Source organism: Tenrec ecaudatus, chromosome 16 (assembly GCF_050624435.1).
Source record: "Tenrec ecaudatus isolate mTenEca1 chromosome 16, mTenEca1.hap1, whole genome shotgun sequence".
Taxonomy (NCBI): domain Eukaryota; kingdom Metazoa; phylum Chordata; class Mammalia; order Afrosoricida; family Tenrecidae; genus Tenrec; species Tenrec ecaudatus.
This window is the reverse complement of record NC_134545.1, coordinates 105,261,878-105,279,167: the sequence shown is the minus strand read 5'-3', so window position 1 is coordinate 105,279,167 and position 17,290 is coordinate 105,261,878. Positions and strand designations below refer to the sequence as shown.

General features: G+C 49.4%; 1 protein-coding gene across 1 annotated transcript in view; it reads right to left on the bottom strand.

The window, feature by feature from the left end:
• The window catches only part of DMBT1 (deleted in malignant brain tumors 1), a 61,588-nt gene that overhangs the window by 35,554 nt on the left and 8,744 nt on the right, over nucleotides 1-17,290 (bottom strand). The window contains exons 2-6 of the mRNA XM_075533476.1: nucleotides 14,545-14,568; nucleotides 13,253-13,576; nucleotides 10,173-10,196; nucleotides 9,333-9,358; nucleotides 733-790 (exon numbers count right to left, since the gene is read on the bottom strand). Coding sequence (XP_075389591.1) covers nucleotides 733-790; nucleotides 9,333-9,358; nucleotides 10,173-10,196; nucleotides 13,253-13,576; nucleotides 14,545-14,568 — 456 coding nt within the window. The remainder of the gene's footprint in view (nucleotides 1-732; nucleotides 791-9,332; nucleotides 9,359-10,172; nucleotides 10,197-13,252; nucleotides 13,577-14,544; nucleotides 14,569-17,290) is intronic.

Genomic DNA, 17,290 nt, shown 5'->3' with positions numbered 1-17,290 from the left:
TTTCCCAGGCTGACCTGGCACCACCACCTTAACACAAAGATGTAAGAAAAGGTCGCGGGGAATCAGAAATAATGTTCACAGCCCCGTCTTGTAATTATTGCTTGGGGACTGTGGAGGTAAGATAGAACAATGTCACACAGGAGTTCAGGCACATCAAACTCACCTGGCCAAGTTGTTGTGTCAGCGTGGGTAGCTGGGAGAAAGAGAAGTGCAATCAGATGTATTGTACAGAAGATATCACCATGGAATCAGAGGCTTAAAAGCTGACCCACTCAGTAACTCTGCCAATGGGCTGCTTATACACAGTGTGGGGACATTGCTCATGGAATATCCAGTGAGAGGGTAGAAGCAGGTAAAGCCCAAGCAACTGTGATCGATTCTTTATGATCTCAAAGTGATTAGTCTTGAAAGCATATTTGACCCAGAACCCCTTGTGCACTCAGTTGGCCAGATGATATGTAAACTGTCAGGTCCACCCTCGGGTGATTATCTACCTTCGCTTGACAAATCCCCTGTGAGAAGCTGCCCCACGCAGGAAGGGCTAGGGTTCTGTGTTGTCTGACGAGCTTTCCAGTCAATGACTCAGGCCACCTGCATCTCGGTCAACTGAGCCTTGTGTATAGGTGCACTTCTAATCCAAGTGTTTCCTATCATGGACACGTCCCCCACCTGACGGGGTACCCATCTAATCCCCGGCATTCCATCTTCTACCTTTGATTCGTCAAAACATTTTGGGGGAGTAAGCTGGCAATGATACACTCCATCCATGTATATTGCATGTTGTCAAAGCCTAATAGGGACACAGGAAATTGTTGTTTTTTGGATGAAGCGCTAATATGCATGGCCCAGTTCTTCAAAGTAACAATGATTGTTGCTTCCAGTTGGCTCCCCTGTCCTCTCTGACCACCTCAACACCTGGCAGATGAAGGACAATTAGCATTGAACCTTGGCAGAGGCTGGTAGAGTGCAGTGAAGAGAAAATATTTCTTAAAAATTCACTTCAGGGTCACGGTTTAAAAAATTCTCTTAATAAGGAGCAACTACTCCTAGAGATTGAGGTGGAGCAGATGACCCCGGTATTTTGCATGGGGCACAGTTGGTAGGCCAGGCATTTGGGGACAGCACACTGGCAGCACTCATTGGGACAGCACATCATCCTGGAGGAGTTGTGCATGGCTGACCGAATCAGCAGCCACTTCCTGGGGCAGGTATGGCCCAACTGCACCCAAGCCACCTGCAGACCATGCTAGTACCACTGGGGTCCCAGTATCATCACCCACTCTGCTCCCTGAGCCTTGACACAAACCTCCACACAGACCTGTCATTGCCCGCACCAGACACCAGCCTCAAATCTACACATGATTCTGTCCCCAGAGGAGCCCAGGAGAATGGCTCATCCATGTCTACACTTTAGGTTAAATCCCCGAAGCAGGTCTGGATTCTCACGAAAGGCAATGCCTTTAGTGAGACAGGCAGATTGCCGTCAGGAGGGAATCTTCTCTTTCACACCATGGTCCGTCCACTCTCATAAGAGAGTGGGCTGAAGAGAAGTGCAGGAGAGCGATCTCCTTGGAAAATCTGGACCCAGCTGTACCGCTGATCTTTCTCCCAAACCTTCCTAGTTATGTGTGCCTTTGAGTTATCTTCTAGATGAACAGTTGGGCCCTTTCTATGAAGTCAGAACTAGGAGATGAATCACGCTCCACATTCTCTGAGACCGTGGACTACAAGGATTTAACACAACACCCAGGAACCTCAACCTGATCCATCATGAGACAGTCTGAGGCTCTGGCTAGAAACAAATGATACTTGCCGACGGTAGGATTTTTGGTTTGCCACCAACCTGCAGAGCAAAGAGAGAAAGTGAGAAAGACTACGGGAGTAGTCCGTGTTGGGTGTGGATACTTTTACCTGGGAATCTGAGCAAAAAAAAACTTGGCAAACTGTGCTTGTTGGGAAAGAAAGGGACCTCTTGTGGACAGTTGGAGTATGCAGACATCTGGCTCTAAATGTCTACAATGTCAGTACTGGGGCCTTAGAAGGCATGAAAATGAAAGGGGAAGGCCCCTGCCCTGGCACAGATGCCCACTCCTTGGGACCTGATAGAACTGGGGGGAATCATCCCTGATGTGAGCATGCTGTTATCACTCAGAACCAGACAAGAGGAGTGGTGAGTTCTTGGATCAGCTGGCCCCAATTCCTCACAGCAAAGGTATCAGGAAAGATCATTGATAATCAAAAATCACATCACCAGATCCCTCTTGAAATTAGTGATTGTTAACTGGAGGTGAGCAGAGATAGTGGGACACACAGGAACTTAAGGGACATCTAACCTACCAGGCCAAGTTGTTGTGTCAGCGTGGGTAGCTGTGAGAAATAGAAGTGCAATCAGATGTATTGTACAGAAGATATCACCATGGGAATAAGAGGCTTAAAAGCTGACCCACTCAGTAACTCTGCCAATGGGTTGCTTATTCACAGTTTGGGGACATTACTCATGGAATATCCAGTGAGAGGGTAGAAGCAGGTAAAGCCCAAGCAACTGTGATCGATTCTTTATGATCTCAAAGTGATTAGTCTTGAAAGCATATTTGACCCAGAACCCCTTGTGCACTCAGTTGGCCAGATGATATGTAAGCTGTCAGGTCCACCCTCGGGTGATTATCTACCTTCGCTTGACAAATCCCCTGTGAGAAGCTGCCCCACGCAGGAAGGGCTGGGGTTCTGTGTTGTCTGACGAGCTTTCTAGTCAATGACTCAGGTCCCCTGCATCTTGGTCAACTGAGACTTGTGTATATGTGCACTTCTAATCCAAGTGCTTCCTATCATGGACACGTCCCCACTTGACGGGGTACCCATCTAATCCCCGGCATTCCATCTTCTACTTTTGATTCGTCAAAACATTTTGGGGGAGGAAGCTGGCAATGATACACTCCATCCATTTATATTGCATGTTGTCAAAGCCTATTAGGGGCATGAGAAGTGTTGTTTTTTTTATGAAGCGCTAACATGCATGGCCCAGTCCTTCAAAGTAACATCGATTGTTGCTTTCAGTTGGCTCCCTATCCTCTCTGACCAACTCAACACCTGGCAGATGAAGAGCAATTAGCTTTGAACCTTGGCAGAGGCTGGTAGAGTGCAGTGAAGAGAAAATATTTCTTAAAAATTCACTTCAGGGTTATGGTCTATGTAATTCTCTTAATAAGGAACCCCTACTCCTAGAGATTGAGCTGGAGCAGATGACCCCGGTATTTTGGCTGGGGCACAGGTAGGGGTGGCCTCGCATTTGGGGACGGGACCGCTGGCAGCACTCATCTGCACAGCACATCATCCGAATCAGCAGCCACTTTCTGGGACGTGTATGATCCAGCTGCTCCCTAGCCGCCTGCAGACCATGCTAGTACCACTGGGGTCCTGTTGAAGGCCATTAAGACTCAGCCTTGAAACGGCTGAGAAGTCTCATGACCTAAGTGTTTGCTGATTTCTTCTGTGACTTTCCACTTTGAACAGACTGTCAAGGACAAGAAAGCAAGCAAGGTCTGGGAAAAACAGGTGGATTAGTTTTCTCAAGGATGTCTGATTTGGCAGAAGAGAAAGTTGCTATTTGTATCAAATGTGCTTGATTAACATGAGATAATTAACCCCGGGTTGTTTCTGCATGGATATAAGGATTGTGTAGAATATACTCAGGTGCTTCAGTCCATCAGACTGTTACCCTCCCAATACTTTCAGTCTCTCTTTTCTTTCTCAATCCTCACTTCCCCTTTCAGGATTGTTCGACTCGTCGGCTGGCTCCGACAGGGTTCCAGTGTCATCACCCTCCCTGCTCCATGGGCCTGGATACATGACCTCCACACAGACCTGTCATTGCCAGCACCAAGCACCAGCCTCAGAACTACACCTGATTCTGTTCCGTGAGGAGTCCAGGAGAATGGCTCATCCATGTCTACACTTTAGGTTAAATCCCCGAAGCAGGTCTGGATTCTCACGAAAGACAATGCCTTGAGTGAGACAGGCAGATTTCCTTCAGGAGGGAATCTTCTCTTTCACACCACGGTCCGTCCACTCTCATAAGAGAGCGGGCTGAAGAGAAGTGCAGGACAGCGATCCTTGGAAAATCTGGACCCAGCTGGACCAGGTGATCTTTCTCCCAAACCTTCCTAGTTATGTGTGCCTTTGAGTTATCTTCTAGATGAACAGTTGGGCCCTTTCTATGAAGTCACAACTAGGAGATGAAGGGCACACTCCACATTCTCTGAGACCCTGGACTACAGGGATTTAACACAACACCGAGGAACCTCAACCGGATCCATAGTGAGACAGACTGAGGTTCTGGCTAGAAACACATGATACTTGCCTACGGTAGGATTGTCAGTTAGCAGAGCAAAGAGAGAGTGAGAAAAGACTATGGGAGTTGTGCGTGTTGGGTGTAGATACTTTTTCCTGGGAATCTGAACCAAAAAAACTTGGCAAACTGTGCTTGTTGGGAAAGAAAGGGACCTCTTGTGAAGAGCTGCAGTATGCAGACATCTGGCTCTAGATGTCTACAGCATCGCTTCTGGGGGGTTAGAGGCATGAAAATGAAAGGGAAGGCCCCTGCCCTGGCGCAGATGCCCACTATTGGGACCTGATAGAACTGGGGGGAATCATCCCTGTGAACTTCCAGGGGCGCAATTCTTAGGGGGAGAAGAAAGCCCCACCTAACTTCCATGTAGTGGCTGGTGATTTAGAACAGCTGAACTTGTAGAATACAAGATCAACATGGAATCACTATGACACCTGGGCTCAAGGAACCTCTTATCAACCTCTGCTCTCATGGCAAATGCATCCCATAGACTTTCCTTTGGAGCAAGACAGGTGAAATCCCTGTTCTCCTCTCACATATAAATTAGGAGCTAAGCAAGGCTTCCCAACAGAAAAGAATATCATCTTCTATTCAGCAAGGTCAGAGGCAGCTGTGCTTAACAAACATATGTGATGTGAGCATGCTGTCATCACACAGAACCAGACAAGAGGAGTGGTGAGTTCTTGGATCAGCTGGCCCAACTCCTCACAGCAAAGGAATCAGGAAAGATCATTGAGAATCAAAAATCATATCACCAGACCCCTCTTGAAATTAGCAATTGTAAACTAGAGGTGAGCAGAGATAGTGGGACACACAGGAGTTTAAGGGACATCAAACCTACCTGGCCAAGTTGTGGTGTCAGCGTGGGTAGCTGGGAGAAAGAGAAGTGCAATCAGATGTATTGTACAGAAGATATCATCATGCGAATAAGAGGCTTAAAAGCTGACCCACTCAGTAACTCTGCCAATGGGATGCTTATACACAGTGTGGGGACATTGCTCATGGAATATCCAGTGAGAGGGTAGAAGCAGGTAAAGCCCAAGCAACTGTGATCGATTCTTTATGATCTCAAAGTGATTAGTCTTGAAAGCATATTTGACCCGGAACCTCTTGTGCACTCAATTAGCCAGATGATATGTAAGCTGTCAGGTCCACCCTCGGGTGATTATCAACCTTCGCTTGACAAGTCCCCTGTGAGAAGCTGCCCCACGCAGGAAGGGCTGGGGTTCTGTGTTGTCTGACGAGCTTCTAGTCAATGACTCAGGTCCCCTGCATCTTGGTCAACTGAGCCTTGTGTATATGTGCACTTCTAATCCAAGTGCTCCCTATCATGGACACGTCCCCTACCTGACGGGGTACCCATCTAATCCCGGCATTCCATCTTCTACCTTTGATTCATCAAAACATTTTGGGGGAGGAAGCTGGCAATGATACACTCCATCCATGTATATTGCATGTTGTCAAAGCCTAATAGGGACACAGGAAGTTGTTGTTTTTTTGATGAAGCGCTAACATGCATGGCCCAGTCCTTCAAAGTAACATCGATTGTTGCTTTCAGTAGGCTCCCCTGTCCTCTCTGACCACCTCAACACCTGGCAGATGAAGGACAATTAGCACTGAACCTTGGCAGAAGCTAGTAGAGTGCAATGAAGAGAAAATATTTCTTAAAAATTCACTTCAGGGTCACGGTCTAAAAAATTCTCTTAATAAGGAACCCCAATTCCTAGAGATTGAGATGGAGCAGATGACCCCGGTATTTTGGCTACAGCACAGGTAGGGGGGCCAGGCATTTGGGGACAGGACCGCTGGCAGCACTCATCTGCCCAGGACATCATCCTGGACGAGCTGTGCATAGCTGACCGAATCAGCAGCCACTTCCTGGTGTGGGTATGGCCCAGCTGCACCCAAGCCACCTGCAGACCATGCTAGTACCACTGGGGTCCCAGTGTCATCACCCACCCTGCTCCATGGGCCTGGATACATGACCTCCACACAGACTGGTCATTACCAGCACTAGGCACCACCCTCAGAACTACACCTGATTCTGTCCCCAGAGGAGCCCAGGAGAATGGCTCATCCATGTCTACACTTTAGGTTAAATCCCCGAAGCAGGTCTGAATTCTCAAGAAAAACAATGCCTTTAGTGAGACAGGGAGACTCCGTTCAGGAGGGAATCTTCTCTTTCACACCACGGTCCGTCCACTCTCATAAGAGAGCAGGCTGAAGAGAAGTGCAGGACAGCGATCCTTGGAAAATCTGGACCCAGCTGGACCAGTGATCTTTCTCCCAAACCTTCCTAGTTATGTGCGGTTCTGAATTATCTTCAAGATGAATGTTGTGCCCTTTTTATGAAGTCACAGCTAGGAGATGAAGGGCACACTCCACATTCTCTGAGAGCCTGGACTATAAGGACTTAAGACAACACCCAGGAACCTCAACCTGATCAATCATGAGACAGTCTGAGGCTCTGGCTAGAAACATATGATACTTGCCTACATTAGGATTTTCAGTTTGCCACCAACCTGCAGAGCAAAGAGAGAGAGAGAGAAAAGATTATGGGAGTTGTCCGTGTTGGGTGTGGTTACTTTCTCCTGGAACTCTGAGCCAAAAAAACTTGGCAAACTGTGCTTGTTGGGAAAGAAAATGACCTCTTGTGAACAGTTGTAGTATGCAGACATCTGGCTCTAGATGTCTACAGCATCGCTTCTGGGGGGTTAGAGGCACGAAAATGAAAGGGAAGGCCCCTGCCCTGGTGCAGATGCCCACTCCTTGGGACCTGATAGAACAAGGGAGAATTGCCCCTGTGAACTGCCATGAGTGCAATACTTACGGGGAGAAAAAAGCCCCACCTATCTTCCATGTAGTGGCTGGTGTTTTTGAACAGCTGACCTTGTAGAATACAAGATCAACATGGAATCACTATGACACCTGGGCTCAGGGAGTTTCTTATCAAACTCTGCTCTCATGGCAAGCGCATCCTATACACTTTCCTTTGGACATGAGAGGAGAAATCCCTGTTCTCCTCTCACATAATTTCGGAGCTAAGCAAGGCTTCCAAACAGAAAAGAATATCATCTTCTATTCAGCAAGGTCAGAGGCAGCTGTGGTTAACAAACACATGTGATGTGAGCATGCTCTCATCACACAGAACCAGAAAAGAGGAGTGGTGAGTTCTTGGATCAGCTGGCCCAACTCCTCACAGTAAAGGAATCAGGAAAGTTCATTGAGAATCAAAAATCACATCACCAGACCCCTCTTGAAATTAGTGATTGTTAACTGGAGGTGAGCAGAGATAGTGGGACACACAGGAGTTTAAGGGACATCTAACCTACCTGGCCAAGTTGTTGTGTCAGCGTGGGTAGCTGTGAGAAATAGAAGTGCAATCAGATGTATTGTACAGAAGATATCACCATGGGAATAAGAGGCTTAAAAGCTGACCCACTCAGTAACTCTGCCAATGGGTTGCTTATTCACAGTTTGGGGACATTACTCATGGAATATCCAGTGAGAGGGTAGAAGCAGGTAAAGCCCAAGCAACTGTGATCGATTCTTTATGATCTCAAAGTGATTAGTCTTGAAAGCATATTTGACCCAGAACCCCTTGTGCACTCAGTTGGCCAGATGATGTGTAAGCTGTCAGATCCACCCTCGGGTGATTATTAACCTTCGCTTGACAAGTCCCCTGTGAGAAGCTGCCCCACGCAGGAAGGGCTGGGGTTCTGTGTTGTCTGACGAGCTTTCTAGTCAATGACTCAAGCCGCCTGCATCTCGGTCAACTGAGCCTCGTGTATATGTGCACTTCTAATCCAAGTGCTTCCTATCATGGACACGTCCCTCACCTGACGGGGTACCCATCTAATCCCGGCATTCCATCTTCTACCTTTGACTCATCAAAACATTTTGGGGGAGTAAGCTGGCAATGATACACTCCATCCATGTATATTGCATGTTGTCAAAGCCTAATAGGGACACTGGAAGTTGTTGTTTTTTGGATGAAGCGCTAACATGCATGGCCCAGTCCTTCAAGGTAACATCGATTGTTGCTTTCAGATGCCTCCCCTGTCCTCTCTGACCACCTCTACACCTGGCAGATGAAGGACAATTAGCATTGAACCTTGGCAGAGGCTGGTAGAGTGCAATGAAGAGAAAATATTTCTTAAAAATTCACTTCAGGGTCACGGTCTAAAAAATTCTCTTAATAAGGAGCAACTACTCCTAGAGATTGAGATGGAGCAGATGACCCCGGTATTTTGCATGGGGCACAGGTATGGGGGCCAGGCATTTGGGGACTGCACCCTGGCAGCACTTATCGGGACAGCACATCATCCTGGAGGAGTTGTGCATGGCTGACCGAATCAGCAGCCACTTCCTGGGGCAGGTATGGCCCAACTGCCCCCAAGCCACCTGCAGACCATGCTAGTACCACTGTGGTCCCAGTGTCATCACCCACCCTGCTCCCTGAGCCTGGACACAAACCTCCACACAGACCTGTCATTGCCTGCACCAGACACCAGCCTCAGATCTACACATGATTCTGTCCCCAGAAGAGTCCAGGAGAATGGCTCATCCATGTCTACACTTTAGGTTAAATCCCCGAAGCAGGTCTGGATTCTCACGAAAGGCAATGCCTTTAGTGAGACAGGCAGATTGCCGTCAGGAGGGAATCTTCTCTTTCACACCACGGTCCGTCCACTCTCATAAGAGAGTGGGCTGAAGAGAAGTGCAGGAGAGCGATCTCCTTGGAAAATCTGGACCCCGCTGTACTGCTGATCTTTCTCCCAAACCTTCCTAGTTATGTGCCCCTTTGAATTATCTTCTAGATGAACAGTTGGGACCTTTCTATGAAGTCAGAAATAGGAAATGAATCACGCTCCACATTCTCTGAGACCGTGGACTACAAGGATTTAACATAACACCCAGGAACCTCAACCTGATCCAGTGTGAGACAGTCTGAGGCTCTGGCTAGAAACAAATGATACTTGCCTACGGTAGAATTTTCAGTTTGCCACCAACCTGCAGAGCAAAGAGAGAAAGTGAGAAAGACTACGGGAGTTGTCGGTGTTGTGTGTGGATACTTTTACCTGGGAATCTGAGCCAAAAAAACTTGGCAAATTGTGCTTGTTGGGAAAGAAAGGGACCTCTTGTGGACAGTTGGAGTATGCAGACATCTGGCTCTAAATGTCTACAATGTCGGTACTGGGGCGTTGGAAGGCATGAAAATGAAAGGGGAAGGCCCCTGCCCTGGCGCAGATGCCCACTCCTTGGGACCTGATAGAACAAGGGAGAATCGCCCTGTGAACTGCCATGAGTGCAATTCTTAGGGGGACAAGAAAGCCCCACCTATCTTCCATGTAGTGGCTGGTGTTTTTGAACAGCTGACCTTGTAGAATACAAGATCAACATGGAATCACTATGACACCTGGGCTCAAGGAGCCTCTTCTCAATCTCTGCTCTCATGGCAAATGCATCCCATAGACTTTCCTTTGGAGCATCACAGGAGAAATCCCTGTTCTCCTCTCACATATAAATTAGGAGCTAAGCAAGGCTTCCCAACAGAAAAGAATATCATCTTCCATTCAGCAAGATCAGAGGCAGCTGTGCTTAACAAACATGTGTGATGTGAGCATGCTGTTATCACACAGAACCAGACAAGAGGAGTGGTGAGTTCTTGCATCAACTGGCCCCAATTCCTCACAGTAAAGGAATCAGGAAAGGTCATTGAGAAACAAAAATCACATCACCACACCCCTCTTGAAATTAGCGATTGTTAACTGGAAGTGAGCAGAGATAGTGGGAGACACTGGAATTTAAGGGATATCAAACCTACCTGGCGTCGTTGTGGTCTGGGAAGCTGAGAGAAGGAGAAAGCTGAATCAGTCACATTGGACAGAAGATGTCACTTTGGGGAGCAACGGCTCAAGAAGCTGACCAGACACTCACTTGATCGGTACATGATACATGGATTTGGGGTCATAGTTTACCCAACATCCAGTCAGGGGGTAGTACCAGGTAACACCATCACTTCAAATTGATTAACCTTGAACCTCGATTATAGTTCCCAACTTGACCCAGGACCAATGTTTCACTTCTTGGCTAGATCACATGTAAGCTTTCAGATCCAGCCTTGGCCTACTACCATTAGCCTTGCATGAAAAATCTCCTGGTAGAATCTGTCCCACCCAAGAAAGACTTGGGGTCCTGTGTTCTCTGGAGGAGTTTACAATCAGGGACTCAGGCCTCTTCCATTATGGTCAACTGAGTCTTGTATCTATTTGCACTTCTGGTCGAGGTGCTTCCTAACACGGGCAATTCCCCCATCTAACTGTGCATCACCCAAAACCTGTGCATTTCACCTTCTGCCTTTGGTCCATCAAGACATCTTCTTCTTTATTTTTGGAAGGGGTGGGGGCTGGTAATAAAACACTCCCTCCATCTACACTACTTGTGGTCACACCCTTAAAGGAGTTGCTGCTCTTATGATGAACCCCTAACCTACATGGCATAGTGCTTCAGAGAAAGATCGATTGCTGCTTTCAGTTGGTTCTCCGGTTCTAGTTGAGGACGTCAACACCTCGCAGCTCAGGAATAATTAGCAATGAATCTTGACAGATGCTGGAACAATTTCAGTGAACAAGAAATGTTTTAAAAATTAAATTCTTGGCCATAGTCTAAAAAATTGTCTTCCTAATGAACTTCACTCCAACAGATTGTATTTAAGTTACACTGAGACCTAATTGAGCGGATAACACTGGTGTCTTGCCTGTGGCCACCGTTAAGGGAGAACCAGGCATTTGGGGACAGCTCCACTCTTAGGACTCATCTCCTGGACAGCACACATCATTCTGGATGACTGTGCATAGCACTGACTGAATCAGCAGGCACTTCCTGGAATGGGTTTGGCTCAGCTGAGGCTATGCCAGCATCACTGGGGTCCCAGTGTCACCACCAACTGTGCCTCTGGAGCCTGGACCCAAGACCTCACCACAGACCTTGTCTTAGTCAGCACCATGCACCAGACTCAGAATTGAACCTTATTCTGTCTGTAGATGAGCCCAAGAGAATTGCTCTTCCATTTCTACACTTTAGGCTATGTCCCTGCAGCTGGTCTGGATTCTCACCAAAGACAATGACTTGAGTGAGACAAGCAGATTCCCTTCAGGAGGGAACCTTCTCTTTCACAACCACGGTCCATCCACACGCATAAGGGAATGGACTGGTGGAAAGTACAGGCAAGAGACATTCTTGGAAATTGGAACCCAGCTGGGCCTAGAGACTGTTCTACCAACAACATCCCAGTATATGCGCCTTTGAATTCTCTTCTTATTAAAAAGCTTGAGTTGAGTTCCCATTACTGGCATCTAAAGCTTCATATGTGACATGTGCGCTTTATGGTAGAATACATTCTGTGTAGTGGTGGTGAGCTACGCAGACGGCACCCATGTGCAGGACCTCATCCAGGAACAAAGATGTCACCCCGGGATGGTGTATCTAGAAACAAAGGATGATCACCAGGGGCAGGAATGGTGGTATTCCACCAGTCTCGGGAGGAAAGTGAGGTGGTTAGGATGGAGCATCTGAAGGGTCCGTGTTGGATGTAGAAACCTTTCACTGGAGATCAATGACAGCAAGATTTGAGAAACTGTTTCCTGGGAGAGAAAGCAGCCTTTTCTGGACAGTGGCTTGGAGCCAAGATCACAAAACTCAGAGAAACTCAACTTAATAACCACGCCCAGGGACAGAATGGTCACAGCCCCCCATATCAGATGAGATGGCCAAGGTTTTACAGGTCAACTCATAGCAACAAAACACCCTCCGCGTATCAAGAAAGGTCGTAGTGAATCCTAAATAGTGTGGACGACCCCCTTGGGTAGCTCCTGACTACGACTATGGAAATGAGCAGGAACAGGGGGAGGGGGGACTCTCATGACCCAAGGAGCAGCAGCGCTCACCTAGCCCGGGCGTGGTCTGGTACTGAGAAGCTGGAAGGAAAAGAAAACCAAATCAGACGCTTTGCATTGACGATGTCATCCTAGGAAACTGGGCAGAACCTCAGCCAAAGCCTCTGGCCCGCACGGAGCGGAAGGCATTTGTCACCCACTTCCCCTTTGAGACGGCAACAACAGGTAAAGCCAGGCCGATCTGTGCATCATTCTCTCCAACCTCAAGGCAATGAGCGTTTTGCCTTGCATGAAAGTAACCAGGTTGACCCAAAAGCATTGTGAATGTTTTAGCAACCCCCTTAGCCAGCCAGGTTGACTCGGTGGGACTTTCAGATCCAGCAGTGCATTGCATGACAACCCGTGCCTGGTCGTTCCCCTAAGGGAGCATCTTCTCCCTACACCAGCAGACTTGAGGCACATGCACGGCCTCACAGTCAAGGGCACCACCTCTGTTCCTCCATTAGCTAATGGGCACATCTGCATTTGTGCCCACCGTTGTCCTCCTCAGAGGCCTCAGCTAAAGGCCCTTGCCTCACTCCCGGTCAGTTCTTTTCCACAGCCAGGCCTGCCCCTAACGTCTTCCCTAGCTCCATAGCAAGTCCTTCTTTGGAGGATCTTGGGTGTTTCCCCAGTTCCACCGCATGCAGGGTGAGTGTGGCCCACTGCTGCGCTGTGGGAGGAAGCAGAAGCCTAGGGAGTCAGAGCGCTGCTCCGTGGTCTCTTGCCTGCATGTCACTGGAAGTAAACAAAGAATCAATTGTTCCTTCCTGTGTGGTTCATGGTCCTTACTGAACACCTCAATACTGGCAGCTCAAACGATGAACAATTCTTGACAAAAACTAATGAAATTTCAGAGCAGCCAAGTATAGAAAAGATTTGGAGAGATGGGGCGGAGGTGACAAGTGGAACTGCTTCCTGAGCAAATCCCACTGCAAGAGAGGGAGTTTCCATTACGGTTGAGACCCACCTGAGCAGATGGCACCGGCATCCTCACTGTGCCCACAGTTATGGGAGAACCAGCCATTGTGGGGACAGTTCCACAGGTAGGACTCGTGTCCTGAGCAGCGCACATCATCCAGTATGACCTGACCATAGCCCTGCCCGAATCGGGCGTTTCCTGGAGCAGACATGGCCCAGCCACAGCCAAGCTGCCTGCAGACCACGTTGGCATCATTGGTGTCCCAGTTGTCATCACACACCGTGCCCCAGGAGCCTCCGTAAAGGATTTCCACACGGCCCTGGCACCGGTCACGTCCATTCACCAGCCTCAGGGCCAAACCAGATTCTGTCCCTAGAAGAAGACACAACAATTGCTCAACCATACCTGAACTTCAGGTTAACATCCTGCAGCATGTGGGCTCTCACTCGGGACAGTGACCTGAGTGGCACTGGGTCAGCAGATCCAGTGCAGAGCACGGGGGATCCTCCCTTTGAAAACAACAATCAGTCCACACGTATCAATAGGGGACACAGGAAAAGGGCAGCGGACAGGTGGTCCTAGAAATATGAATCGAGCCGGAGAGCAGACAGTTCTCCCAGTAACGACCTTCATTAAGTTGAGGTCCCAGCACTAGCGTATGAAACCTTCAAATCGAACATGAGCCTTGTACCATGCAATTCAGAATTGGTTGTTGAAGGGGGATTGCCTCTCAGTTCCCTGAGTTGTGAGCTAGTCAGTCTGAGCTGAATACCCACAAATGATGTCCAGGAGAGAAGGATGACAAACTTTGATGCTATGGCTAAATATATAGAATACTGGAACGATGCTTACCAAAGGAAGGCGTTGTTTGCCAGTAATCTGAAGAGAAAGAGAAATCTGGTTAGAAAGGACTGGAGAGTCAGCATAGAGGCCTTTCCCTGGAAGGACAGTGAGAAACTCTGCTCTCAGAGAGTTCTGTGGTAAAAACATGCCTTTTTCTGTGCATGGGGTGTGTAGGATAGGAGACATCTCTGTTCCCGCACATATAAGTATTGGTCCAGGTAAGGTTTGTCAGCAGGGAAGATCCAAGAACATCACCTCTTTCTCCTCACCTAGCTCAAGGGAAGCTCTGCTTAGCAACCATAGCAGAGGCCAGAATGTTCTTGTCACACCCAACCAGATGAGCGGACTGGTGTGCCCTCGGATCCACGGGCCCAACGCCTTCCATGACCAGTGTCAGGAAAGGTCACGGAGGATGAAAAAGGGCCTTACTGACCCCTCTTCCAACTAGTGATTGTGCCTGTGCAGGTGAGCAGGGATGGGAGGAACTCAAAACTCACCTGGAGTGGGTGTGGTCTGGGAAGCTGTGAGAGAGAGAAAACGGAATCAGTCACATGGTACACCAGATGTCACCTTGGGGAGCAAAGGGATAAGACTGAGCCAGTGAGAAACTCAGTCAATGGTTATCTGAGACAGAGGTGCTGGGACATCGGTCCTCCACCATCCTGTGAGAGGGTGGCACCAGGTAAAAGCTGAAGCAGTTTCTGTCTGTTCTTTATCATCTCAACTTGATGAGGCTTAGGTCTGAATTATGGTAGCCAACTTGCCCCAGAACCAGTTTCCCACTCAGTTGGACAGACTGACAATGTGGTCCAGGAAGCCGAGGTGCACCGGAAGCCAGCCGGAGAACACTGCGCGTATGTTTCTTAACTTGTAGTCCTAGAGCATTATCCTCAAGACTGCGTCTGTTCTTGGTGCCACCTTTCCTGACCAAGTCCTCCCACACACATAACTCCCACCTCCAGGCCTCCTGGCGGGCGGTCCGTTTGTTGGAAGCCAGCCAAAGGGCCGCTGAGCAGTCACCTGCCTCCCCCAGAACTCGACCTGCAAGTGTGTCTTGTTTTCCCTGGGCACTTCATTTGGTTTTCTATTTGTTTTGTTGGCAAGGATTTCAACCTACCCCAATCACAGACCCTCGTGGTTTTTTTTCTCCTTCCTGTCCTCCTCTGCTCCCCGAGATCCCACCCACAGACTGCTGCCCTGCTTCCTCCCAAGAGTCAACTCCAATGCCCGGTGGCAGCTCCCAGAGGCCTGGCACAGCCTCAGTGCCATCCCTGCGATCTGAACACCTGATACCCATGGCACGGGGCTCAGGGGGTGGCAGTGTCTGAAGATGGGCCATCAAGCAAGCAGCTCTGCTTGGGTGACACACGGTGGCCCTTCCCCCGGAGGTTTCACTGCAGATTCAAAGGCCTCTTGGGGGTGATGGGGAACTTGGGAAATATTTAATGATGGTGATGAGCAGCATGATGGGCAGGGAACCCAGCATGTGACGAATGCTGGGATGAGGGACGTTTTCCTACGTGTGCTTTTATCACAAAACAATGACGACATTTTTGAAAAGACATGGTGGAGGAGGGGGGCACGGGTTAAGTGGTCAGCTGATAACTCAATGGCTGTTAGTTCCAATCCACCTGGCTCCTCTGAAGAAAGATGGGGCGGTCTGCTTCCATCAAGGGCCCCACCTGGGGGCCCCTAGGGAGCAGTTCTACTTGGTCTTCTAGGGTCACTATGACTCAGAATGGACCCCAGGGGTCTGGTTTGAGGGAATTCATCACACCAGAACACCATGTGAACTTGTAAGCAATGTGGTGGTGGGATTCCCTGAGTCAGGGTCAGGAGCAAAGTCAAGGTCAGGGAGAATCCCCCTAGGTTAACTTTTGCCTTTCAGCCCACATCAAAGAGAACTCACTTACCCCTGAGCCCGATTTCAGGATAAACCAGAACCCACTGCTGTCATCAAATCGATGCCAATGCATAGTGGCCCTGTAGGACAGGGTACAACTGCCTCTGTAATTTTCTAAGAGAAACTCTTCCCAAGAGTAGAAATTCTCACCTTTCTCCTGAGGAGGGACTAGTGGTTTCAAACTACTGAACGTGTGGTTAGAAGACCAACATGTAACCCACTACGCCACCAGGGAGGGCTCTGACATATTTTAGCAGATTCAAGTATGAAGAATTTGATGCTGAAGCCAACACCCTCCCTGTCTTTACCGAGGAAGAAACCACCACGCAGGAGTCCGGTCATCCCTGGCTGCTGCTGGCCAGCATACTACTCTCGGGAACCAGCAGGTGTGCCGCTTAAACTCTCTGAGGCTCAGTCCCCTTCCCCTGTAAAAAGGGGCAGTCACACCTGAGGCACCCAGCAAGGCACTGTTGCTTGTGAGCCAAAGGAAAATCAAACTCACTGCCATCGAGTCAATGCAGACTCGCAGCGCCCCCCCTGGCAGGGGGAGGGGGCTCTGAGACGGTGGCTGTGTACAGGAGTAGAAAACCCAGTCTTCCTCCCACAGGAATGTTAGTGGTTTCGAACTGCCAGCCATGCAGATTTCAGGCCAACGTGTAACCACGACACCACCAGGGCTCGCTATTCAAATGCGCCATGGAGGGACATGCAGAAGGGCCTGTCCTCAGGCGGCACACAGGACAGCACATGTGGTAGCTGTACTACCTGAGCACATGATGCCGGCATCTTCCCTGTGTCCACATTCGTGCTGGTACCATCCATTGTGGGGGCAGCTGGACAGGTGGGGCTCCCGTCCTGAGCAGGACATGTCACTCAGGAGAACATTCCCTGAGCCTTCACCAAAGTGGGCCCCGCCCAGGGCTGACACTGCCCGACCACAGCCCAGCTGGCGACAGACAACGCCTGCATCCTGGAGGTCCCAGCCGTCGTCACACACGGTGCCCCAGTAGCCCTGGTAGAGGAGCTCCACGCGGCCCTGACCCGGGCTCCCTCCGTCCAGCAGCCTCAGAGGCAGAGCTGCATTGGATAGAGGGAGACGCTGTATGCACCTGTTCCCCTCCCCCGGCCTGCTTCGCTCTCCTCTCTCCACCTGGACTCCTGCTCCCTCACCTGCAGAGCCCCACCTCTCCAGTCCAAGCCCTGAGCGTACTTAGGTCTCCTAGGAGACTCTCCTCTCTGGGTGTCAGCCAGTCAGAAAGCTGCCCCTTGAAAGCCTCCTAGGCCATTTTGGGACCCACAGGAGGTGAGGGGGAGAGTGGCCTGGACAGAGCCAGGAGCTC